The sequence below is a fragment of the Balaenoptera borealis genome (assembly GCF_965194805.1).
Source record: "Balaenoptera borealis genome assembly, chromosome: 7".
Lineage (NCBI taxonomy): Eukaryota > Metazoa > Chordata > Mammalia > Artiodactyla > Balaenopteridae > Balaenoptera > Balaenoptera borealis.
The window spans coordinates 23,846,952-23,874,786 of record NC_138864.1 but is presented as its reverse complement, the minus strand read 5'-3'; the positions used below and the strand labels follow the sequence as shown (position 1 = coordinate 23,874,786).

Sequence of the window (27,835 nt, the reverse complement as noted above, 5' to 3'; positions counted from 1 at the left end):
AAATATGAATGAAATACTATCTCAGACTTTGAAAGAATAAGACCACCACAATGAATGGTAGATCTCTGAGCTCTGAGAAATTATACTGGAACAACACACTTTAAGTATAGTTTTAAGAATAAAATTTTGTACAGTATTTTTAGTTTTATTATAAAAATGCACACACAACAAAGATTGTCATAAGTCATTTCTTGCCTCTACTTGCATTCAGCACTTGCTCTTGAGCAGCTTTCTTTGCTTTCACCATTTCGACAAGTTCCTAGGAAGGGAGAAAGATGTTACTTACACCAAGAAGTTGTCAGAATTTGCGGACATTTCTAGTGTTTGGCGTAAGTATGTAAAACATCCAAACTGGGATAAATCTATACTGAAAAGGTTGATTTTCTCTAGTAACTGCCAGAGCTGGAAAGTTTCTAAGGTTGGTTATTTCTAATATTGGCCCCACGACTACTGTGGTATTGAATAAGCACAAAAACATAATTTAAATGATAATGGAATCTATACACTAAAGATCTACAACCTTATATCGTTTCATGCAGTCCTTCTTTGTCCTGCCAGGCACTGCTTCTGCTATTTTTTCCCATCTTTCAGGTGTATTTACTGGGTACGTTTTCAAAGCTTGTTCCAAAAGCTTCTGTTCTTCTGTTGTCCAAGGGGTGAAATCTGTGCATGGACCTGTTTAAGAAAAAATTTTGTTTGGAAAATTTTATCCTAATTGATAGAAAACTGTCCTGGAACACCTTCCCAGATGAGTCTTTTGGTACACATCTTGGTAAGTGCCCATTTGAATCTGTGATGTGCAGTCTTGAACAGACCAAATTAGATGCACATATATACCTCTAGGTATTAATCAGGGAAAAAACTTTAGATAGCTCACATCCCAGAAAAATATGAGACTTTTTTAAAGCACAATATGCTTTGTATTTCTGGTCTATCACAATCTAATCTTATATTCACCAGACTTTTTAAAAAAAGATCAGATTTAACATACACAGTTGAACTGTTTGGGTTCAAAACCACAATCACAAATCATTTAAGATTTCTGATAAATCTAGTTCCTTATAGCATAGGGAAAAGAGCTGCCTCCTACTTAGAAACTTTTAGCTCGATGAGAGCCTGGAAACCATTCTCGTTTTACACTGGAAGAAACAAGTTTAACGAAGCTAAGCCAAGCTCCCATGGTTTCAATGCTGTAGAGCCAAGGTGAGATTAGATTCCATTTCCAGTGTGGCACTGTCACCACGTCCACTAAAACCTTGTGGAGCCTACGCTGTACATCTCTACTAAACCAGACCTTTATGTTTGATAGAACACCTCATACATGTATCAGAAACAAACATATTCCTTCCTAAGGATGTAAGAAGTACACATCCCACTTCTGTAGGAAAATGAAAATGTTAAAATGGTTAAAAAGCTGATTTGGTTATTCTAAGTTAATGGATTACTGACAGCTTAGTTATTTCAGATCATGCAGTGAAAACACAGTGGCACCTATCCTACCAGTAGTGAGACTACCTCTTGAAATTGTATCCTGTGAGATCAGGTACAAAGTAAAGCCTAGAAATCTAAGTTATTTCCCAATTAAAAACACACTCACAGACACAGTGAACAAGTTGAAAAACAACACACCTTAGAACAAGGCAGAGAACTCTTATTTGAAGACAGATTAAAGGCTGAAGCTTTTTTTGAAATCAGCTTTTAAATTCCAGGAACCCCTTAGTGGAATTTCCTTTTATTAGTTTGAAGCCCCATTTAACACCATTGATTTAATTCATTTCCTCTCTCTTGGAAAAAAGATGGAACTGACATATAATTATTATCTGCTACTTATTATCTGCTGTTATTATCCAGGGACTTCACAATACCAAAATGAATGAAACATGTAAAATTCCTATGAGAAATCACTATTCCAAAAAATGCGGCCAGCTTGCTATTTACTGGAGCAGTTGAAGAGAGAGGGACCTGCCCATTAAATCCATAAGAAGAGGTAAAGGAGTCAGGCCCAAGTACCATATCACTCCTGCCCTCACAGGGTCACCCATCTGCCAGAAAGCACAACCATCAGTGTCTGCCTCAAGCACGGAAACTAGTCCCACAAGAAAGGGCTGAGAATAACGCAGTAATATCTGAACGTGTCTGATTTTTGTGGATGGCATAAGGGGCGAGAGAATTATCTCCTTCTGAAATTTCCACTTTGTTACTTATCTTTCTTAAAAGAGCCAAAATAATGCCCAGTCTAGACAAAAGTCACCCGATTTTGCAAATGCAACTTGCAAATGCAGAATGATTTTTTTCCCCTAATATTTTCAAATTGAAATTTTGGGATAATGAACCAGACCAAGAGTACAGGAAAAGTGGGACTGTTAAGACAGGGACAGGTCATCATGAAAAGTCAAGGCTGTCCGTTAATCCCAAAACATACATTTGGCACTGTGATCTGGAAAGCATATCCAAGATTAGCTTAGTTTAGGGAGAAAAGGACTGGTGGCTCACAAATGCATGTAGTGAAAGAGAACTTTTCAAACTTTTGTCAGCAACTCACAGTAAGGAAAAAAATGTCACACCCCAGACACTTACACACATGAACGTAAGTTTCACAAATACCCACTTACATAATAGGTGTAATGCTCTCTGATATTTTCTATTCATGACCCATTAAACTGATTTCATGACCCACTTCTGAGTCATAATTTGCATTTGAAACATACTGGTCCAGAGTAATCAAATTAACTAGAACACCCAAGACATGTCAGCACAACAAATTGTGTCTGTATAACTAACTTGTTCTGAACCACGTAAGTTGCAGGCATGCTGCCCCTTTACTCCTGTCTTCGCTTAAAAACAAAGACCTTTCCTTATATGTAGTGTATTTTTCAAAATCAGGAAATCAACCTTCATAAAAAATTATCTCATCTATAGACCTTATTCAAATTTCAATTGTCCCAATATCCTTTAATACTGATTTGTAAAATGTGAACAAAACTAACACAACCCCTCCCCTCATGGCATATGAAATGGAAGAACTGTAATTCTCAGTGGTGCTGAAGTAAATCTGTCCTGAAAACATCTGCTTTATACCTTTCAGTCTGCTAAATGCTTTCTATTCCAATCATTCTGAATGTAGACCCTAGATCTTGTATACTCTCACACAGATACATGGTTAGCATTTTCTACTCATAGAAAAATAAAATTTCATTACCTTCAAATCGCTCTGAAGGTGTTGCATTGTCTGCTTGACACACCACGCCATGTTCTTTTTTAAACTTATCAAAAGCCTTTTTGTTTATGTCATCTTTTTGATGAGGGTCTGAGAAGGGGAAAAAACTTTAATATAATACAGATCATCTTATTTAGTCTTTCATTAAATTGCATAGATTATTTTTAAAATATGTATTCAAGGTAGCAAAAAATTGATTTGGCAAAACTAACTCACCAAGTTTTTGAAGACTCTTTGCTTTGCCAATAACATCTTTGGCGGTTCTCTTGACTCCAGAAGAAGAATGTATGTTCATGTAATTAGCAATAACTTCCCATCTAGAGCAACCGATACAAAAATAACGAAAAACCCCAAACAAAACCCAGAATGATCCCACATTTTTAATGCAGAAGGGTTAGCTATAATATCTAAAGAATTAGCTCTAAATTGGTGGTCTAATTATTACTATTGCCTGGACTATGGTTTTTGCTTTTCATATGTTTAAATCAACTGTGTATAATCTTGGTTTCAAGTTTGTACAAAACCTTACTGATTCTGTGTAAAAATCAACAGAAATAAAAGCACACATTTGTGTATACTGCCATTTGGACACATACTTAAGGAGACAGATCATTCTGAAAACAGAACCTTAGTTTCCTCATATACAGAATAAGGGAGGCTGGATCTCAAAGGTTTCTTTGAGTTCTCAGCTCAGACTCTGCAGTGAGCTCCAGTTTGAGGGTGGAAGCAACAAAGAAGGATTAAGACTGAAAGAGAAACTATGGAGCACAAAACCTAGTGCCTAGTGTAAGCCACAATGGAATAAGCCAACATGAGAGTCAAGGTTTATGTCTTACGATCCTTAATTTCCTGAGAAATTGATGAAGCATCCTGCTGTATATATGGATATACATATGTGTGTTGGTATAAGCTGCTAAGACTAGCAGGTTCAAAATGCACTCTGCTTTTCACACTTTTCTCTGCACAGAATTTAGTGTCTAGATCCAAGCACATCTCTGGAAGTTTGCTGTAACGTGCTGCTAGTTGGATGTCTACATTATCCCTAGGCTCTAGTGTGTGTTGAAGAGAAGTTTCATTAGAACCAATACCTTGAATTTGTTCCAGCAGGGAAGAGATTCACAGCTTTAATTAGTAATTGCAGATCATCTTCTGACCAGTGTTTACTGCCATTTCCACCTCCGCCAGTTGATTTCTCTGCATTCTTAGATGCTTGTCGCATACGAGCCTCAGCTTCCTCTTTCTCTTTTCTAATTTGCTCATTTATTTCTTCTATCTACACAAATATCATAGGTAAGTCAGGGACTTGGAGCATCTTACTACTCTACACTCCCTTGCTGGCTTGTGGTTCTCGACCCTCGGCATCATCCAGGCAAGGACCCTACACTCCCCCAGGCCAACCCCAAAACCACAATCAGCCTTCTCACTCTGGCTTCCAGGCTGCATATCTCTGCTTGAGGAACGAGAACCAGCCTTGTCCTGACCTACCCTATATTCCTATCATATGATCTCTATTTGCCTTGGACACTACTTGACAAGTCTACAGTCAGTGGGTTATTCACCCACAAGGCCATTTCAAAGCTCATACCCACTCTTTCGCCGATAATGTCATTTACTCTCTACAAAAAGGTAAAAGCACAGCAAAGTGGCCTTTGGTTTATCTTGAAGTTCTACCTTTTACACTGTCACTTCCAGTGTACCTTCAAACATGCACAAGTGGAAAAAAAAAATCTTTACTTGATGTTGTTGCTGTGTCAGTTGCTATCTTGGAGTCATCTCTGACTCACTTCCCCACTTCAGTCCCTTAGCACCAGTCACCAGGTCCCAAAGATTTCAGGGACTCCCATTATCTCTCACAGTCCAAGTCCTTCCAGTGAGATTCTTACACTAGTCCCTTACACTCATCCGATGCCTCTTGTCTGCAAATGCCAGATTAACAGCACAATGTTAACCCTGCGCTACTCAAAGATCTGTGGTCATGGAAACTGGTCATCTTGGTATTCAAAACCCGCTTAATTTGGCTCTACTCTTCTTAACCAACTTAATCTCCCGCTTCTTCTCCCCCTCACTTTCTACTCCTACCTGTATTTTACGCTGCTCCCCTGACCTTCATTTAACACTGTCGTCCTTCAAAACTGGCTCAAACCCTTCACTAAGCCTCCCTGACCACTCCAACCTGGTGTTGGCACTTCCTCTCTAACCTACAGCATTTACTGGGGGCCCTCCATCTTTTGGTCCTTAGGCCTTTTCTCTTTAGCATAACTGTTCCTGAACTCCTTTGTGGCAGCAATAGCATTAGGCTTTTCTCCAAATCACCTAGGCATGGGGCTATATACGGTAGGTACTAACACTTGTTGCACTGAATTGAATTTCTGGGCCTGTTTCCTCATCTGTAAAATAAAAGGTGTAGACTAGACAGAATAAAAATCTCTTTTGGTTCTAAATGTTATTATCCAACAAAAATGCTCAAGGAATAGTCAACACAATGATTTTTTTCTAACAGTGATTCTGAAAAATCTATGATTAATGTGCTAGATAACCACAAATCAAACTATATATGGTAACAACTATACACACTTAAATCCAATTTAAGTCAACCCAAAGAGAAATGAGACACTCTTTGCCCCTATAGTAACTTACATGTTACGTGGGGAAACACTGAGGTGAAAGCAATACTAAAGCAGAATTAAATGCTAAATACAGGTAGAAGTGATGTGTTCTTCTATTACCTGTTTCTCCAGAGCAGCCTTTCCTACTTCTTTTGTAGACGATGTGAGTGTTTCATTCAAGCACTGTAAACTTAAAGGAAAAAAGGGGATGAAACTTCATCCTAAGCCCAAAAGAAGACTTCAACAGCAGCTCTACAGTTATACCTCGCTAGTTCAAGCCGATCACACAGTTTTTCCACTTCCTCCATCATTTTAACACGTTCTGCCTCATTGTCAGAAAAGTGATTCCAGGTCTAGAAGTATGAACACAAACATTTTCATCATCTCTACTGGCACTCAAGAGTACATCCATAAACACAACTACCAAGCATGAAGTCCTTGAGGTTCTTAAGTTGACTGTATGGCCTCCTGGCCACCGACAAGCACATTCCCCGGGCACCGTGCAAGGCTTTCCCTGGCCAGCCAGCGATAAAGAGGCATTACTAAATGGATGGAGGCGCAAAACAGAAGCAAGGTGATGGTGCAGAAGGCCTCTGGATGATATAAAACAATGATTCCTCACAGAACCACTGAAGAATCAAGAAATTCTATATAATGACAAAGTCCCTTTCTAAAATGCCTGTTCTATTTAGTGTGTGCCAAACTGTAAAAAAGACAGTGTGTTAAGAAACAGGAAGTTCAGCAAAACCTGATATAACTAGAGATGATGCTTAGAATGGAATATTGTGATGTGCCTGGATGAACAAGAATTGGAAAGTATCAGTACTTCTCATGCTTCTTTAAGCTGCTGCTGACCCCTCTCTCATTCCTCACTTTTCCTTGCTTCCTTAATCGATGCAATCTGGTGCTAAGGTTCCAATGCTTCTTTTACTGTGACACTTCCCTCGGCTTCCAAAAGCCTTACTGATTTTCTTCCTACCTGCTTGGGTCACTCCTTCTCAGGCTCTACTTCCTCTGTCAGTGCCTTAAGTATCGGTGTTTTCCAGTGTCCATCTCCACCCTCCTTGCTCTATACTCTCCCCGGGGGATCTCCACTACTTGCCATTGAGATGTAGACGACTCTGTGATGATCCCACTCAACTCCAGACTTGTACATCAAAGTAAAGTCACCTACTGAGTATCTTCATCTGAGTATCTCAATGCACTCAACATGCCCTAAACTGAAATCATTCTTCCCTAGCCTTTTCCTCTTCCTTTGTTTTCTATTTCACTGAATAATGCCATCACCCATCCAGTATTCCATGCAAGAAACCAGGACGTGTATTAACCCTTACTCCTCCTCTTCCACCTCCAACATATAATCAATACCCAACAGGCAACAGCCAATCTTACCTCCTAAATGTTGGTTCATTTAATCTACCTTCTTCTATTCCCACCATCTCCTCTAGTTCAAGGCCCATGCTCTCACCCGGATTACACAAAAGACTCAATTTGTCTCTGCCTCTAGTGTTCTCTCAGCATCCTGAGCAAAAGTGACTGAGGATCAGAGTCACTTTTAAGGTAGCAAGACCTGGCCCTTCCTTCCTCTGGCTCATTAAACCTCACTTTTCTGGATCTCTACACTCTCTCAATGCTCGCTGATCTCTCTCATCTCTAATCCCATACACGCACTGCTTCACCTGGCTGAATCCCACTAGATCCAGAAAGCCTTCCTTGACCACCTGTTCGGTACCTTCTTGTCCTAGTACCCATCTTAAAGTGTTTCACTGGCCTGTTTTCTTGTCATTCTCCATCATTAACCAGCAGATTCTTGAAGGCAAAGACGGTGTCATCATAGTATCAACATCAATTATAACTGCTTGACACATAGTAAGTGCTCATCAGATATTTGATGAATGAATAAATGAACTCATGCTGGAAAGGAGCTATAATAAGTTACCAAAGGCCAGAACTTTAACCCTCGCTTAGGCACCATCTCTAAGAACTATTCAAGTTTTCTGTTTTCTAACTGAGCTTTTCAAGTTGTTGATTCAGTTCTCATTATGCCAAACCTAACAAGTGCTACATGTGAATGATCTCATTTAATCTTCACAACTCTATTTCTAGGTATTATTTCAGTTACTGTACAGGTGAGGACATTGAGACATAAATGGGTTGAGGGAACCTCCTGAGGACCAGAGCCAGGGCATGGGAAGTGGAAAATTACTTCAAATCTGAGTCCATGCTCTCAACAACTATGCTATACTGCATTCTTCTCAATATAATTTTCTAGGTGAAATCTGAGGAAAATCTTTAATTTTTTTCTATTTAGATTTTCCTCTTACTTACCAAAAGCCTGAAGAGACATCCTGTGCTTGTATTTTTATTAAATGTCTTTCAAAGCCTGCTAATGGGGCAGGTTAATTTCAATTTTATTAACTGAAGATTTAGGATGGCATATATTAGCATACATATACTAGTGTCTAGAGCCTCTGGACAGTCACATGAAAAAGTCTTCTATACACAGTAAACATTTACACACTTGCTGAATTTAACTACAATGGTGTAGTACACTGTGCGGCAATCTCTACTATAGCTCGGCATTTCGTTAATTTATTCATTCGATGCTATTTGATATGGAACAATACTGGCCTCTAACTTTACCAGTTTAAAAAGTAAGACCATCTCTTGGACAAAACTATATTTGAAAACTTTTGGGGTTTTTTAGTCAATATTTTTTAGTAAAAACTGTATCTGAACACAAACTACCAGTACTCAACTGAATGATATCCCTTTATTTAGATAAAAATGAAAGCTTTTAGATCCTTAAAAACAACCCAAGTTTAACTTCTTAAAGAACTTTTTCTTTGATAAAAATTAATTTTACATCATTAAGGAAGCAACCAGTCAAAACCAATTTGTGGCACATTTTCAGAACAAACGATCTGATTTCTCCAACCAGGGGAAGGGGGAGAGATGGTGATGGTAGGGGACCTGCAACAGACACAACCAGGAGACACACAGCTGAAATCTTTGATCTTATTTAGATAAAAAGACATTGAGATAATCAAGAAGATGTGAATATGGAACAAGTATTAGAATAATAAACAACTTTTTTTTTAGGTTTGAAAATGGCAAGGTGGTTATGTTAAAAAACAAAACAAAACAAAACAACCAACCCTATCAGAGTTGCATACTGAATATGCATGTGTGAAATTTTTAAAAAGTGAATTTAAAAACGTTTATATTCTGAGATAAAATGTGTACAGTAGTTTATATTTCCATAGTATAGAAATATTTTTAAGCTTAATCAGCAATTTGATTTACTTGTATGTAGTGCTTGTTCAATCACAGTCTGACGTACCTTGCATGAGTTTCGAAGTTTTTGCCTTTCCTTCTTAATGGCTTTTTTCTGGATATCTTTTTCCTTCTTTGCCAATAACGCTTGTTGTCTAACTTCCTCTTCTTCTTTTTCCTTTGCTAACCGAGCAGCTTCTAATTCAGCTTGTCTTTGCTTTAATAATGGAAAATAAAATCATTTAATAAGAAAATTAGAATTCCAAAATGCTCTATAATCTTATTCAAAAAATACAATTTTTTAATAACTTAAATTACACAAAGGTAAACATCAACTTGTCAAAGACTGAAGGAAAAGCAGATGGTAAAGTTCTATAAAAATTTATTAGAAATGTAAAAAGGACATATTACAAGTGAGTATAGTATTAAGAAATTTATATGACATTATGTTTTTGCTCAATAAGAATTTGCTGGTAAGGAAGATCGTTCTATCAACTGTGCCAAATGTCATGATTCTTTCATAGTAGCACCTAATTCTCTACTGCCAGATTACAGTGTTTCAAAGTTGTTCTGGGGCTTCCCTGGTGGCCCAGTGGTTGGGAATCCGCCTGCCAGTGCAGGGGACACGGGTTCGAGCCCTGGTCCGGGAAGATCCCACATGTCGTGGAGCAACTGTGTGCCACAACTGCCACGGGCTGTGTTCCACAACTGCTGAGCCTGTGCTCGGGAGCCTGTGAGCCACAACTACTGAGCCCGCATGCCACAGCTGGTGAGGCGCGTGTGCCTGGAGCCCGTGCTCCGCAACAGGAGAGGCCACTGCAATGAGAGGCCCGCTCACCACAACTACAGAAAGCCCACGTGCAGCAACGGAGACCCAACGCAGCCAAAAATAAATAAATAAGTAAATAAATTTATTAAAAAAAAAAAATAGTTCTGAAGATTGAAGATTTTATGAACATTTAAAATCCAACTTTGTCAAATGTCATCTTACTTTCTCTTTAGCTTCTTGCTCCTTCCGTTTTGCCTCTGCTTTTGCTTTCTTTTCTGCTTCTTTCTTGGCTTTTTCTTCTTCCTTAAATTTTTTTATCCTTGGATCACAGCTATATGCATTATCTACCAGAAAAAAGTTAATCTTTTGAATTTCTAACATTTAATTAAAGAACTTTAAAAAAACCATCAATTATCTTTACCAACTAATGTTCTTATTCTGTTCATTTCTTCTTTTTTCCTTTGGGCCCGTGTTGCTCTGTTCTGCTTTTCAATCCATCTCCTTTCATCACGACTGTAAAATAGGAAATATTGGAAATAAACTATTGCTTATGGATGATATGATAGGAAAATGTAATACTTTATAATTTAGCTACAATGCAAATAATGTCTTGAAAGGTTAAAATGCTATGTCATTATTAACATTAGTTAAAGGGTAATAGTTCTTACTATTATTTTTGGTTAATTTTTTGGGAACATTCATGTCAAAAGAATTTCCCTACACATATAGGGAAAATGAAAATAAAACTGGTTAAGCAACCAGAAGAAAAAGAATTTGCTGACTTGAGCTTTATTGACAATTACATTCCTTGGCAATTTCTTAAGCTTCATAACCAACTATTGATCTGGCACTATCAAGCTTAACTTGTGAGATAGGATCTCAAAATATCAAAAAACTCATTTAAAATGGATACGCAAAGAGAAAATGCAAAAGAAAATATATGTGGTATATTTTTACATCATCACAAATACCAAAGAACCAAACAAATATCTTCCTTTATTAATGATTTACATACATACCATTCTGCTTTTTCTTTTTCTTCTTCATCTAAATAAGAAAATTCTCTCCAAGAATCAAAATTATACCTAATATAAACAGAAATAAAATAAAATCAAGCCAAAACAAATAAAAAAAAAATCTTCCTTTTAAAATTAAGTTAGGTGCATATAATTTTAAGAAACTTTAATGATAAGTGGATGAGTTTGTTTTAATAGATCCCTCCCCTCTCTTTTGATACTGAACTAGCACTATACCCAAGTCTTTTTCTTCTTCTTTTTAAAATGACATTGTATTTGGTATGAAAGTCTAAAATACTCATGACCCCTAAACAAAATCCCAGCTCCCTGCTATCTCTTCTGAATATTAGGTTTCTCTCTTGCCTGGGACTGGATAAAGTCTTCCCTGCCTTCACCTCCACTAGTCTGTCAAGTTTTAAGGGAACCTAGTAGTGGTTACTTTATCTGGTTTGTAGAGCTAAATTTTGTCATTTTTGTCTTACAGTGATTTTGTGTTTTCATATTTACCAGATACTTAATGAGAAAATATAGCACACATAATATAAAAATGGAAAATGAATACTGCATATTAAAAATTAATGAATTAGTTATAGAGACAACATGGTCTTCGTCATATTCAAGTACTTAAATAGCTAAATGAAAAATTATTTTTTAATGAATTCAAATAACTCCTTATTTTTCATATTTTACTGCTACAGTGTGCTTGATATCTAGAAATCTGATAAATAGAAAACAGATTGAAAAAATAATCATAAAAGCCTAAATACTACATAGGAGAAAATACAGCATTCTGTGAAAACCTTTTTGATTTCTAAACAGAGTGCTTTTGTTCAGTGAAGGTTCTGCAGTTTTCCCATCCCTCAATTAATTTACAGAAGTCAGTCGAGCACTTATTGAATACTTATCTTCTTAAAAAATGAAAGCATGGGAGAAACAGTGTATTCACTCACCAGAAAGAATAAAATGCATCTACGTCTTCAAATGATGAATTCCTATCACCAAGTTTAGGGACATTTTTTTTATTTGACCATCTGAAATATTGAAAAAAAGAAAAACTCAAAACATTTTGTACAAAAAGTTCAACAAGCTAATTTATTAAAAACAACAGTTTTTACTAATCCCCTACAATATCCCTCCCCTATGTCCTCCATGACTAAGAGATGGAACTGGGAAATCAGCAGTGCAGTGCTGAAAAATGCAGGTGCAATAAAAGGGAGGGCAAGGGGAGGAGGGGTGTGAGGGGGAGAAAACAATGGAACAGTGTTCTAACCCTCAGGTTATCTTCAGTTCTGTAAATTACAGGGTTGTAGCAGCTGCCAAGCTGCCAGGAAAAACGGGCTCTAACCCCACTTTTCAAGCTCACTTAGTCCTGCCCCTAAACAGGCAGTACGGAAGCCACCGGTAGGCCTTGCCTTTTAAAAACTGTGAATACTCACAGATGGAATAGATTTCCACCCCCTTATCGCCACCACGTTCCCCCTAAGAGTCAGACTTGTAGGTTCAGCACTTCACCCACCATCTCTAAAAGGACCCTGAGTTCGCTACTGACCCATGTTTTTCCACTCTGTGAAACCATTCTACAAAAAAAAATAATACACTATATATATATTTTTTTTTTTTTTTTTTAACCATCTTCACTGTTACAAAACAAATGTGAGGAGAAAGGGTGGAGGAAATAATTAGTCTGCATCAAACCACGAATCAAAGTGCTTCTCAAACTTAGCTGCCCATTAGAATCACCTGGAAGCATTAAAAAAAACCTACAGGCATTCCAAACCAATTAAATTAAAATCACAATTTCTCCAGGTGGAACCCAGGCAGCTGGAACTGTTCAAGCTCTCCAGCTGATTCCAATATGCAACTAAGAGGCACTCTCAGGAAACCTTCCAATGCAGATGGAACCAAAAAATGTAGATTATTGGTTCACACTACTTAAAAACTAATTTTAATGAAATAAATTACATATGCTTTAATCTTAAATATAAATCATCCTTTGTCAGAGAACCTTATGATAATCAGACGCTCAAAAATAGAACAAAAGCTTTTCCTAAATGATAATGGGCCAAATGTAGCAGTGTACCCATTAACAAAGGGGAAGGAAAGAATGGGAAATTACTGTCACTTAAGTATCAGCATCACACTACATAAAGTCAACCATCTTTCCCCCAAAGGAAATTTAAAAGAAAAACATCCCATGAGTTGTAATTTCACTAAGGAAAGGAAGAACTTCCATTTAGAGAGCAAAATAAATTAGTATAGTAAGTTCACCAGAGGCGCTCAATATTGTAGAGGATGAGGAGGACAAACACAAAACTGTTACTAGCTATTACTAGAGGAAAAAACCAGAAACTTGGAACTACAAGAAGCCAACCAACAGAGCATCATAGCACAACCAACCTCTGCATTCAGTTCAATTAAAGATCATTTTTCTAAAAAAAAAAAAAGCCAGCCAATAGAGCATTATGATCACAAGGGGATGCCTTAACGCACCTGGAATTCCTTTCAAACACTGGGGAAAACACTTCAAAGAAATTGTCCTTTGCTTCACTTTTAGAAGGAACTGAGTTATCAAAAGTAGGATCTACACTGTTAAATGCTCGTCTTTTCACTGGATCAGATAACATTTCATAAGCTGAGGAAAAAAATCATAAGGTCACATCACCACAATGCTACATTTTTTTTCTTAAAAAAAGTTATTTTTCATATTTAAAAATTTTGTGTGCTTGTGGGGAAGGGAGGATTTAGGTAATAGCTCTAGCATCACTGGATACAATTGGACTTAAGAACTTCTTTAAGTACCCCTTCTGGAAGGCAAAGGACAAAACAATAAACACTCAACCGCTTTTTTTTTTTTTTTTTAATAATCCTGATGTTTATTTATCAAATTTCATCAGTGGAGTCATCGACCGGCTTTTAAAATAAGGGCAGTTTCATTATAATAGCATACTTGGCAAACCATGTAAGTACAGAAACACTCAACCCTTAGGAAAGCATGACTGAGGAAAAAGAAATAGCTAGAAGACTAACTGTTAGATCCCAAGGTTGTGAAAGATCAAAGGATCTTTGACATCCTGAGCACTATGTACGAGTGGGCCAACAAAGAATAAGTTTGAAAGGTGTGTATACAATTTTTAAAAAAATTAGCATCAAACTGTAAAATCACATTTAAGGAAATATATAGGTATGGTGGCTCCCTCTATTAATTTGCTTAATGAGGATATGGCTATTTAAATATCCATTGATGGCTGGGGGAGGTCCCTTACTGGGATAGAATCAACTTCTTCATTTAAATAAGCAAAACGTCTGAGGAACAGTTTAGCCCCGCAAAGTGTCTGAAATGGGAAAAGATCTTAGTATTCTCATCATTAAACATAACAGGTATATGGATTAACTCTAGGATGCGCTTCTCAAAAGAACCACCTGGGGAATCTTGTTAAAATGCAGACTCCAATTCAGGAGGTCTGGGGCAGGGCCTGAGCTGCTGCATCCCTGAGAAGCTACCAGCGTTGCTGACGCTGCTGGGTGGGAGAGCCTCACTTTGTGCCGTGAGGCTCTGGGGGAGATTACCAGAAATAACCAGATGTCAACTAAAGATGTTTTTAAATGTTATGGTATAAATGAAGTACAATACACATAGGACACCTAATCCCAGGAATTAACACATAATCTTCACTAAGGGAAATTTCTGACTCTAACGCGTTTTCTTACCTTTAGTTATGCAAGTGAAGTAGTCATTATCTCCTTCTTTTATTGGTTCACCGGCTGCTTTCCGTTTGTCTGGGTGATGTTTTAAAACCATTGCTTTATCTACAAAATAAGTCAGATTGAGATAATTTGTCCTTTTAGGCATCAAAGCTAAAAATAAAGATGAGCTAAATAGAGCCATTTCTAATAGCATAGTATTCGTTTAAAAAATATTTTCTCCTATAGTAAAATATATGCTGATTAAACAGAAATTACAGAGAAATTGACATAATTATTTTAAGAACTGGCCAAAGTGCCAGCACCCAAAGACAAGTGCCATTCGTATTTTGGTGTGTTTCCACACAGACTTTTCCCCCCTTAAACATATGCTTTCAAAAATGTAGCTATAATCATTTTATATATACCAATTTAAGTTGTGATTTTTTTCAGCTTAACATTACAGCAGTTCCATTTTCCACGCTGTTGCAAACTCTTCAAAGAATTTTAATGACTACTTAATACAGTATTTCAAGTAGATTTATCATAACTTATGTAACTGTTTCTCTACTGTTGGATATTTAGATTGTTTCCAATTCTTCACTACTGTAAGTTAGTCAATTTGAATCATTTTGTAGAGAAGTATTTTTCCGTATTTAGGACTCTTTCTTCTTAGAACATACTCAGAGAAGTGAATTAGTGACTGAAAATGTAGGAACAAGTCCCGTTCTAAAAGTCATACCACTGCACACCCCTATGGGAACATCCTTTTCACCACAACCTCAACACTGGACCCAATTATTTAAAACATGATTATCACTGGTGCTCAACAAATTTTTTGTTGTTCTTTATTTCTACCCTTCATCCTTCATTTATGGAGGAAAGAGAGGCTGTCTCAGTTTTTTCTTCTTAGTTTGTGTGCGTCACTTTACAATGACTAACGGCTGGCTGTTAACATCTACTGAGCATTTAATATGTGCCAGCACTATTTTTATCAGTTGATCTTCTCAGTAACCCGCTGAGGAAAGTACTATTAGTTTCTCCATTTTACAGATGAGGAAAACGAGGCACAAGGAGGTTAAATAACCAGGTAACCTCTATGCAACCTGTCCAAGGTGCTGGCCAAGCTGGGCTCCAGACCAGGCAGCCTGACTCCTAAGCCTGTGCTTGTATGCGGCCTCTCCTAGTCCGTCATGTTTGATGCTAATGCTTTCCACAACTGCTGTGATTATTCCTGTTTTCAAAAAACATTCAGTTTTTTAATTTATATTTACTGATCATTTCCTTTATAATTTATTCCAGTACTTATAAATGTAGAAGGTCCTTCATTCTCCAGAAGTTTGAGAGATATGTTTCTATTTTAATATTTTCTACGGTCAGAATTGAAAAGCTTAGTTTTTTTTCAAAGTCCTAATATCATCTAATAATCCTCCCTTCTCTACTAATTTGTGATGCCTCCTTTATCACAGTAAATTTTACCAGGCTCTGTTTCTGGTTACCTATTCCTGTCCCAGGATTATCTTTAAAATGACTATAGCTCTCTAATTTGATGGTAACTTCCAAAAACTGTGTATTATTTTTGTATATTTTTCTTGCATCTGGCTACCTGACTCAACTTTTCAGTTTTTAGGTAGATCCTATATTACCTACAAATAATATCTTTCTTTCTTTCTAATAGTTCTCTCTCCTTTAATATCGTTAATTCACTGACTCAAACTCCCAAATAGCATAAAAGTAATGGGCAGGTAAGTTTCCCCCATGGGTTTTTATGGGAATATCACTAATGTCACACAGTTAAAAGTTTGTTGGCAGTGAGTCTGAAATACTTATCTAAGTAGGGAGTTAACTGCATTTCTTTTCAAAGTTGTATTTACCAAAAAGGAGTGGGTATTAAATTGTACTATATGTACTTTCACATTCTTCTTAGGACATCACACTGACATATTTCCTAAGAGAAATCTTGTTCATGGGCATTATTCTTTTAATATACTGTTGAATTCAATTCGCTATTTTTTAAAATTAATTTATTTTATTTTATTTATTTATATTTTTGGCTGTGTTGGGTCTTCGTTGCTGCACGTGGGCTTTTCTCTGGTTGTGGCGAGCGGGGGCTACTCTTCGTTGCAGTGTGCAGGCTTCTCATTGCCGTGGCTTCTCTTGCTGTGGAGCACGGGCTCTAGGCACGCGGGGTTCAGTAGTTGTGGCGCATGGGCTTAGCTGCTCTGCGCCATGTGGGATCTTCCCAGGCCAGGGATTGAACCCGTGTTCCCTGCGTTGGCAGGCGGATTCTTAACCACTGTGCCACCAGGGAAGCCCTAATTTGCTATCATTTTAACTGGGTGCTTTTTTTTTTTTTTGGTATTATATTTATGGGTGATATTTGTAGTTTTTAAAAAAAAGCTCTTTTTGCCAGGTTTTAAAAATTAAGAGTCGTTTTAGGTTCACAGAAACATTAAGAGGATGATGAAGAGCTCCATATACCCTCTGTGCCCATACATGCATAGCCTCCCCTCCCTGCCCCTCCTCATCAACATCCCCCACAAGAGCAGTACACCTGCTACAATTTTTTTTTCATCTAGCTTTTTTTTTTTTTTTTTTTTAAATTTGGCTGCACAACGTGCCTTGTGGGATCTTAGTTCCCCGACCAGGGATGGAACCCAGGGCCCAGCAGTGAAAGCGCTGAGTCCTAACCACTGGACCACCAGGGAATTCCCGCTCTTTGTTAACAATTGATGAACCTACACTGACACATCATAATCACCCAAAGGCCACAGTTTTCACTCTTGGTGGTATACATTCTGTGGGTTTGGATAAATGTATAATGACATGTATGCATCATAATATATAAAGTAGTTTCACTGCCCTAAAAATCCTCCCTCCGTGTTCTACCTGTTCATCACTCCTCAACGCCCCCAACCCCTGGCAACCATGAACTTTTTAGTGTCTCCATAATTCTGCCTTTCAATGCCAGGTTTTCATACTAGGATTACATTAATGTCACAAAATGAATTGTTCCAGAAACAGTTTACATTCAGCATGAGAATGTTCAATTCCTTAAGCATTTGAAAAAAATTCATCTAAGAAATCACCTAGGCCTAAAACATTTTTTAGGAGATAATTCTTGGTAACTCTTTAAATTTCTTCAATTCCAAAAAAGCCAATTTTGTCAAATTTTCAAATTCACTGCATTTAATAGTGGTCTCAGTTAAAAATATCTTCTGTAATTGTTTCCATCCTTTCTGTATTTCAATATTTGTTTTTTCTTCTCGCAAATCCACTGTAAGATATTGTTTTATCTATTTTTTCCCTCCATCCTCCTTAGTACTATTCTTTTAAACATTCAAATTGAATGCCCATTTTTTTTTTTCCCTCCTTTAAAAAAGGTAACATAGGACTTCCCTGGCAGCCCAGTGGTTCAAACTCCACGCTTCCACCACAGGGGGCCCGGGTTCGATTCCTGGTTGGGGAACTAAGATCCCGCATGCCACACAGCGTGGCCAAAAACAAACAAACAAACAAACAAAAAACGTAACACAATAGTTGAAGGCAATGAACTTATTGATGGTACATCTCTAGCTGCCATCCCGTATGTTTTGACAGGCAATGATCTTACTTTCATGAAAAGAATCTATTAATACAATTTTTATTTCTGTCTAGGTGCAAAAGAGTATATTTCATTTCCCAAGTGATTTTGTTTTGGTTTGTTTAATCAGATCTATTTTATTAAATTGAGAGAAAATTTACATAGAATAAAATGTTCAGATTTTAAGTATTCGGTTCAACAAGTTGTGACAACTGTATACACTCACTTAACTACCACCCAAAAGAAAATACAGACTATTTCCATCACTCAGAGTTCCCTTGTACCCCTTTTCCAGTCAACTCCTGACCCCTACCACCTGGGGCAACCTCTTTCTGATTTCTGTCACCACAGATTATGTTCGCATGTTCTTGAAGTTCATGTAAATGGAATCAGACAGTATGTCTTTGTACCTGACATAATGTTTCGAGATTCACCACATTGTGTATATTAGTAATTTTTTGAAAACTGCTGAGTACTATTCTATTGTATATAGCAGTTTGCTTATCCATCATCCTGTTGGTGAACACTTGGGTGGTTTCCAGTTTTTGGATATTGTGAATAAGGCTGCTATGAATATTTCTGTACAAATCTTTTTATGGGCATATTTAGTTGTTTCTACATATACTGCAAGGTTTCAGAAACTGTGACAAATACACTTTTGGTTTTTTTAAGCGCCAAGATTTTTCTTATAGTCAAGTGTATTATCAGTTTCTCCACTAACAAGAGAAGACATTTTCACCTTCTAGCTGGTTTGAGCAGGAAAGGAATTTACTTAAAGGTTATTAGGCAGCTCACAGGAACTGAGAGTCTGAGTATCAGGCCTGGAAGCTAAGTAGCCAGGAACAATAATCACAGCACACCAGGCAGTTCAGAGGTGTGATGACCCCACCACTGCTGGGCACCGCAGGGACCGAGCACAGGTTCCTCCCACGGCCAGTGCTTGGGGAAAGCCACAGCTTCTCAAGGCGCTGCTCTCCCACCCCTGCTGTCAGAACAGGTGCTGCTCAGCTCGGCCTAACTCACGTCGTTCTCCTCTGAAATGCTGAGGAGTAAAACCTAAGTCACATGCCTACAAACATTCTCAATCTCAAGTCGTATCTTTTTATAATAAATCAGGCAACTTTTCTTCTTTATTTGCAATTACTGTCTCTGTTACACTCATTCTGACCTCTTCTTTAGGGAAATCTGACATCTCTTTATTCTTCTGAATCTTGGGAACATTCCTCAAGGCGGTCCTCTGCTTTACTCTGTTTTCTAATTGTACGTCAGTCAGCCTTTCTAATTCTAAATGCTGCTCTCCTGTTTTTAGTTTCCAGGCAATTCTACTTTTTTCTCGCTAGTCTCTTTCTGCAGTGCCTATGCTACTCCCCCCGCCCCCAAGGCAGTGTCTTCATCTCTCACTGACAACATGGAGCAATTAAGTTTTCCTCTGAACCTGATTATAAAGTCTGAGACAGGTGATGTCTCAGTTTTTTGTTGGATAGTCTCCTCTTATGCTACAATGTTTTTTTTCTTCATTGACTTTTCCACCTAATCACCTCTAGTCATTCATGTACAGTAGGGCATCCTGAGATTCTCCTATATTCTGTCCCAGGGGTGGGGTTGGGAGAGGCAAAAGATGTCACCCAATATTAAAAATAAGGCAATGGAGGCCAAAGAACAGCTGCTGTGTATATTTACTGAAACTTCAAAGACCTACCTCTCCGCCCTTCCCCACCAAAGATAGCTTCTGGGGTGTTTTGAGGGTACATTAGCAAATGGGCTTTTATTGTACATTCATATTTCTATTATTATAAAAAGTCTCTATGATTTTTTAAAATATTATAGTTGATTTACAATACTGTGTTAGTTTCAGGTGTACAGCAAAGTGATTCAGTTATATATATATATATGTATATATATATATATATTTTCTGATTCTCTTCCATTACAGATTATTACAAAAAGTCTCTGATTTCAAATTTTTAAGAGGCATAATATGAAACAGTTTTCAGTTTAAAACATGGGAAGTATTTTAAGCTAAAATGATTAAATTTAGAAAATTCAAATCAAAGATTTTACTTCCATGTAAAGAATAGCAAACCTACATGCATCATTTGCCAGTGTGGCAATTTTTCTTCAAGAAGAAAATTGAAATACCACTGTTAGTACTCAAGTACTTTCTCTTAACCCATCATTCAACTTTTCTAGTATATTCTTTTCAGATAATGCAGAAAAGGAAAAAAAGACCACCTACTTTATCCACACGTAACTGAATCCCTAATTTTCATTATAGCAGTTCAAAATGTCAACACATTAAACAAAATTAAAACTTTTTACAAACTCTTATGTATAAAATAACCTTTAAAGATATATTGTACAACAAAGGGAATACAACCAATATTTTATAGTAACTATAAACAGAGTATAACCTTTAAAAATTGTGAATCGCTATATTGTACACCTGTAACTTATATGATATTGTACATCAATTATACTTCAATTAAAAAAATAAATTAATTAAATAAATAAAATGTAAAAAAAACCCACCAACCTCCTTTATGTGTGTGTTTGTGATAGGATTCAAGAACTAGAAGGATCTCAAACGTCATCAGTCTTACATTATTATTAGGTTTGTCTGTGCTAATGATTATAAATTTGCAAACAATAACTTTGTATTTTTACTTTTGGACGAGATTTCAGAGAGCAATAAGTAGCAACTGTCTATTTTACAGTGATAGAGGAAAGAGAACAACAGTCTGCTTCTGAATAAATACTGAGAATATTCAGCAAGGTGGCAGAGAGTGAATCGTAAACCCACATAGCGTTAATAATCTGTACAGTCGGGGTGCAAAACTTCTGGCAACAGAATATTCAAAAATTAATCTCTATTATCCCAATAAAACAAATGGACTTCTCAGAAGCAAATGGATGTTTCTTTTACAATTATTATACATTTTTTATCTTTAGAGAAAGAAACAATTCCTTCACCTTAAAACACCAACTGCTTTCCTAGCTCTCAATCACTTCTGGTTCTTTCACAAATTATATGTGTCAAGACATATTTGGTATCTGTATGCTATTCTTTCATACAGTAAGACTTTGCAAATACTTTTCCAGGGCAAATGAATTTTCCTGGCATTTATGTATATTGCAAGGACTATTCATATGCACTAACATATGCTTAATCTAAAATCATGCCAGCTTTCAAAGAAATCCAATAATAGGTCTAAAAGAATCTCATAAATTCCTTCACCTTGTTAAAAAATATTTCCTGTGACTTTCCTAAATACAAGCATTAATGAGAAAATTTTGAGTTTATCTACTATATACTTAGGCTCAACTAGCATTTTTCAGCGTGAAGTAGGTCTCATTCAGTCATCTTCCTCCAAGTGCAAGACTTTCTCTGTCCCTGATCCCCTCCTCCTTTTCCATATGTCCACAATCTTACCTCCTCTGACCTCAATATCCATTCTCTAGAGTAGAGGGCAGAACATTGTCCTAAGACAAAACAGAAAACTCATCACCTTCACCTCTTTCATGAAACTTTACTAATCAGGTGAACCGAATGGTGTGAGGAATTATGTCCACAGGACTGCAAAGGACAGGACAGTTCGACAGTTCAGAGCACTAAGGGGATGGTGTTTCATAAGGCCTATGAAGACTGGGTTGCCAACAATTCCTGCCCCCCCCCCCAATTTTTAACCTTGTCAATGAAAAGGACAATGAAACATCAGATAACTCTTTCTTGGGCAGAAGAGACAGGGTGGTATCAACAAAGATGTGACCTAAGATCACAAAAGAATATTGAAAAACCTAAGTAACAAGGCAACTTCCACTAAGTACAGCTGGCCATACTTCCAAGGGGAGGTGAAATATTATTTTTTAAAAGCTTGCCATTGGAAGAGTGTTCTTTATCCTGTCACAAACACACACACCCACCCCCTGATTTCTTGTTCCTAATGAGAAAGTCCATTCATGAGACTGCATTTTTCTGGTTTTGAAGGTAAGAGACTGTGGTTACACATCATTATACCATACAACACATGTTAAATCTAGAGTTATGGCTATAGACTATGATCTTGCATACCTTTTCAAGAGGATAACATTTCCTACACCAGATATTTGATTATTTCAAAATAACTAAGTACTTACGAGCTGCTTTAATCTGTCTCTGTGTAGCTTTGTATCTTACATGGCCGAGTCCAAGTACTGCATAATGATCTTGGTTCTGATAAAGACACAAAAGGGAGTCAAGTATGAAATGAAGCCATATATCCTATTCCTTGTGTTGGTACCCTAAAACAGTTTCCCAAAGTGAGACTCTCATAACAGAAGTCTAGTGAGATGTTCCATGTTCCATATAAAATGGGTTCTGGGACTTCCCTGGTGGTGCAGTGGTTAAGAATCCGCCTGCCAGTGCAGGAGACATGGGTTCGAGCCCTGGTCCGAGGAGATCCCACATGCTGCGGAGCAACTAAACCCGTGTGCCACAACTACTGAGCCTGTGTGCCGCAACTACTGAAGCCCACACATCTAGAGCCCGTGCTCCTCGAAAAGCCACTGCAATGAGAAGCCCATGCACCGCAATGAAGAGTAGCCCCTGCTCGCTGCAACTAGAGAAAGTCCACGTGCAGCAACAAAGACCCAATGCAACCAAAAAATAAGTAAATAAATGAATAAAAAGTAAAAAAAAAACCAAAAACGGCTTCTGAGGTCATGGAAGTTTGGGAAATGTAGACCACTGTATATAGCCTTCTTAATAATTTGTATGCACAGAAGCCAAACAAAGGCTCTGAGAAGTCCTGCAATTAAAAAAAACAAAAATAAAAACAAGCAGACGGAAACCTATATAGCCCAGCATTTTCCAAAACTTGACCAAAGAACTCTTGGTCTTGTATTTCTCTTAATACATGTTAATATGCTATGGCCATCCTTAAATCAAGGTACAGCCAGGAAGACTTCAGAACTGAGGGGATCATTACAGTAGTCCCAGTAGGTTGGGCCAGTGGCAATGACAGGACAGGAGCCGTGGAGCAAAGAAGGCTGGATGGAAATTTTGAGAAACTGGGGATGAGGCTTCTCTGGATAGGAAGCAGCTGCTTTCATTTCTGCTTTGGTTAACATCCTTGCAAATCTAGAGACTGAGGCAGCACCTGAGTGAAGGCTCCTTACTCAAAGGGTGTATCTAGTATTGGAGAATGAGTGGGGAGAAAGAGGGGTTGAGGGCATAAAACACAGGAGAAAAAAGTCAAATAGGGTTGATTGGTTTTCCTTTAAATTCAGGACTGCAAACTCCCTAAGGATGTGCTCCTTTATTATGTCTGGCACTCACACTTTGTTCCAGTTGGTTTGCTTTTCCACTCCCTAAGACTATTATTACGTATTATTACATACTTCAGTCCTCTAGTCCTTCCTTAAACCTCACAGACCCTGCTCCACCCTCGCATCAATGGCCTTGCCTCCTGCTTAATGAAAAAATTTAAATTATCCTACTCAAATTCCAGCATCTTTCTGCCATCTTACCTGCATCCATGCATCTTCTCCCTTTCCCTCACCATTGAGAAAGCCTATCCTACTGAGACAAATTACTCCATCCCTCCTCTTGGTTCTGAATACCATCTTCTCTATGTCTCTCAAATGCTAGCATCTTTCAATTGTCTTCTAAATTTCAACTGGATTATTTTCATCATTGTAAGAAGAAGCTCTGTCATCTCTCATCTTTAAGACCCTCCCATGACCCCACTTCTATTTCTTTGCTGCCCATCAAAATTAAACTTCTTGAAAAAACCATCCACAGAACATTTTTACCCCCTCTAGCATTCATTTTCAAACCACTCCAATCTAGTTCTGCTCTGTCCATTCTCACCCCAGGGGCTATGAAGCTGCTCTCTTCAGTGTCAATTTCCAGCTGTCAAACACAAGATGACCCAGCTGCCTTCACTCGACTTCAACTCTCAGTGGCAGCACAGCTGACTCTTTTCTTGAAACATCTTCCTTTAGTTTTTTTGAATCCACTCTGTTTTCCTCCCACCTTCCAGTAGCGTTTTTCAGCCATTTTGACTGGCTTCTCGATGCCCCGCAAAGCTCAGTCCTAGGGTTTCTTTCTCTCTATATACTTTGGTCCAAGGTGACGTGACCAATGCCAGGGCTAGAAGACGGTAGGTGCCCTGTAAATGCTCGCAACTCCCCAGTTCACTCTAGTGCGGACTCCTGAGCTCCAGATGCAGAGACACGACGTTCCCCACAAACTTCCTTCTCCTGCAACCCTGTGCTGGTGACTGACACCACAGTCTAGCAGGTGACTTAAGCTGGGATGATCACGGGTCTTCTGAATATGTTCCCTTCTCTTGGGCGGCACAGCCCAGGTCTCCAAGACCTGTCAAGTCTACCTCCCCAAAAAGCAAATCTGTCCCCTCGTCCTCAAAACTTGGCTACAAATTTAGTTCAAGCATCAAGCACTCATTCGCAGGCTTAGATTACGGCACTAGCCCCATAACAGCAAACTGTTCCCTTCCCCTCCGGTCCTGCCCTCCCTTTTCAAGCAAGTTTCTGTACTGCCAGGAGAACTACTTTTCTAAAATTAGCTCAGAAACTTTTGATGACTTCTTACTGCCCCCAAAATAAAATATAAATTCCTTCCTTGGCATGGCATGAAAAGGACACTACAGTTTCATCTAGCCTCTGTTTTCAGTCTAATTTCTCACTGCCACCCCTCAATATGCTACTCTACCCTTCACCAATCCCCAAAGAGGCAGTGCATATTCTTTTACTCCTTTGTGTCTTTGCATATCTATTCCTTCTGCCCATAACACCTTTTTTCCCTTCTTGTTTCATAAATTGTCACTTAACCTTTTAAGACCAACTCAGACATGACTTTTTCTGGATTTCTCCAGCAGAGATAGTATCCTAGGGCTACTGCTCTCCCACTCAGGGCTTAACAATAAACAGGTGCTCAATCATGATTATTTTGTTGAAGCATCTTAAAACATGGTTTAATAATGGAAAACTGCATCTGACCGAACAAGATTCAGATATTAAGTACCTTCCAGTCTTTGGGATCAAGTGTTTTCAGCATGGGAAACTCTTCTAACTGCAATTCTTCATCTTCTGATTCCTCTGATAACTCTTTCTTATCCTCCAGTTCCTGAAAAGAGGCAGAAGCATTTCTGTTTCTCCTCTTAACAAAAGCTTCAAACCATCTTCCCACAGGTTCAACTTGACAGAGTGTTGAGGCTGTGATTGAAAGCGTTAAGAGAGGCTTCAATGTATTGCATGGAATAAATCTGTTCCAAGGCAATAAATAAGATCAAAACAGTGACAGCATCAGAATATAATTTTAAAACCATCAACTGAGAAAATAACTGCAGTAATCCAGTTAACATGAGGGTTAGCAATAAATAATCATTTCCTACTATTTACAGAGAGAGATTCAATCAACCTCTTCCAGTTATCTGACAAAACAAGGCACTGAGCAATGTCAACAATAAATCAATACTTTTCTGGGGATATGAAAGGAAGATGAGGAAAAGGGAGAGATGTTGCAAACTGCTTTCTTTTTAGACTTGTAATAAAGCAATAAATAATTATAAACTGTCAAGAGCCAGCCTCATCAAAAAAAACTAAAAACTCAAAATATCTTAATTATTAAAACCTGAATTTAGATAGCTTTCAAAAATTTTAAGAATTCACTAGCAATGATTTTTTTCTGAAAGACAGTTTTCAAGCAGCTAACAGGAATTTACTAATGAAACTGTGCTTTAGTGGAACAGCTTTGAATCTGAAATCAGAAGCTCTGGATTTCAGTGCAGGTCCGACAATTAGTAGCTATATGAAATGAGTCAACGATGCCTTCAACTGTAAAATGGGAACAATACCTATCTTATCTGGTTCCTTGGAAGGACTGAATGACAAACGATAAAAGCACTTTGAAAATCACAAACAGTTAAATAAAGGTAAGTCTTTATCATTATTCCTGGGAAGTGGGGTAAGTCACTATATATGTATACATTAACAATTCAAAAAAGGTAGTTTGGGTCAGGAAAAAAGTGAACATCTTAAGTTTAATTTCATATTTCAAATGAAAGCAAAAAGCTTTACTGTCTGGTAAAAACTCAGATTTAAGTCTTCCCTTGTACCTAATGGCCACAATTTTGTAAAAATAGCTGACTTTTCATGTTTTGTGTTGGGAAACTAAGATTTCTTCTACCATTCACAGGAGAGCATTCAAAAACACTATATTCAAGAAGTACTCCCTGTGTAGTGTGGGTGTGGCTTTCAAGAACATGACCTTTCAAGCCTTTCTCTCTACTTGTGAGATTACACAGAAGCTTCTGTAAGCAGGAACACAACACGTGCCGTGAGATACGTCCAAAATCACATACAACAAGCGTCTGTATACGTGGCTATGGTAATCAATGAAATCACTGAAATTAGAGACTCTTTAAGTTTACAATACCATGACTGTCCTGGGCTATAAATCTAAGAACCTACAGCAGCAGGACAAATTTCACCCCCCTTTTTTAAAAAACTGAAGATAGTTGATTTCTACAGAACAATTTCACTTAATGACTGCCTTTAAAAGTCTGTCCACACGGGCCTTACCACCAGCATACACAGTGGTGTTTTCATATTGAATATGAGGAGCACTGTCTGAGTTGGGACATTTAAAAAACGAAGCCGGAGCAAACGTAAAAGGGTAGAGAGGTGTTTAACTGAGCGCCAGCTGTAAGGCTTTGTAGGGCTCCCGGCACGTGGGGTGCTCGCTGTGGGCAGTCTCCTGCCGTAGGCAAGATTCTTATAAGAACCTTTTTAGGGTACTGGAGGGTTCGGTCCCGAACTCCTCCGCCCAATCCATGAGTCAGCAGCCGCGAGACAAGGAAGAAACTGCGGGGGCAGAAAGAAGACGCCCCCCTTCCAGTCCGGGGAAGGACTTCTGTATAGCAGGGAGCAAAAAGACACTTGTCACGGCCCCACACTCTTTAAGCTAGTTGCCAGGGGCAAGGGTAGAGAGGTTTCGGGGTCGCCAAGGTGGAGGACCGAGGCAGGGGCTGCTGAGGCTAGGCTGAGCAGGGGGTGAGTGGGCACGTACCAGAGGTCAGAGCATGGGTGATGGCGGTGCCCTGGCCGTCCGCAGCGCTGGGCAGGAGCAGCATGATGGCGCCGGAGCCAGCCCCGCGGGCGCGGCAGTTCGCGTCCCAGGCGGAGGGCTCTCAGAGTCCCGCCAGCTCTACCTCCCCGTCCGAGCCTCGCGCCTTGGCTCTACGATGTCCAGGAACCGGCGCATGGAAACGACCAATAACTACTTCCGGGATGAATCTTTCGTGGTACGTAGGCCAATCCCACCCCCGCCAACGTATGCGGCTGTCTAGGTCCCACTGACTCAGATCCGGGTGGGGACCAAGATCCACGAATGAAAGGTTCCTAGGTTTATCAGTTCCCTGGTAAAAAGGATTATTTGCCTCGTCCAGGTGGGATATGGAATACGTAGGACATGATTTTCTATAGCAGCTCTTACTATATTCTTTTCCTTTTTAAGTTAACTACTACTTTATTAGTTTGAATTGAACCGTTGATTTTAGTAGTAGCTGTACTTGTATAAATAGAGTGATGTGTATGAATTGGTATTGAGAATAACTGTTAGTATATACATTCATAGAGAATTCTGTACATAATAAACCTGTAATGCGTTTGTGTTTACCTAAATAA

General features: G+C 38.3%; 1 protein-coding gene across 3 annotated transcripts; it reads right to left on the bottom strand.

Moving 5' to 3' along the window:
- Positions 1-105: 105 nt before the first annotated feature.
- Positions 106-27,464, bottom strand: DNAJC2 (DnaJ heat shock protein family (Hsp40) member C2). Of its 3 annotated transcripts, none has more exons than XM_082399372.1 (17): positions 27,219-27,464; positions 25,173-25,363; positions 22,283-22,358; positions 14,593-14,691; positions 13,375-13,516; positions 11,835-11,915; positions 10,888-10,953; positions 10,290-10,381; positions 10,091-10,212; positions 9,167-9,316; positions 6,088-6,176; positions 5,944-6,013; positions 4,306-4,490; positions 3,434-3,534; positions 3,200-3,307; positions 521-675; positions 106-259 (listed from the first exon to the last, which is right to left on the bottom strand). In XM_082399372.1, the coding sequence occupies exons 1-17, from the start codon at positions 27,280-27,282 to the stop codon at positions 185-187; spliced, it is 1,866 nt and encodes a 621-aa protein (XP_082255498.1). In that variant the 5' UTR covers positions 27,283-27,464; the 3' UTR covers positions 106-184. The 3 variants fall into 3 exon arrangements, with proteins under 3 accessions (XP_082255498.1, XP_082255499.1, XP_082255500.1); XM_082399373.1 differs by having other exon boundaries at positions 25,173-25,274; positions 27,219-27,463; XM_082399374.1 differs by lacking the exon at positions 25,173-25,363 and having other exon boundaries at positions 27,219-27,461.
- Positions 27,465-27,835: the final 371 nt, after the last annotated feature.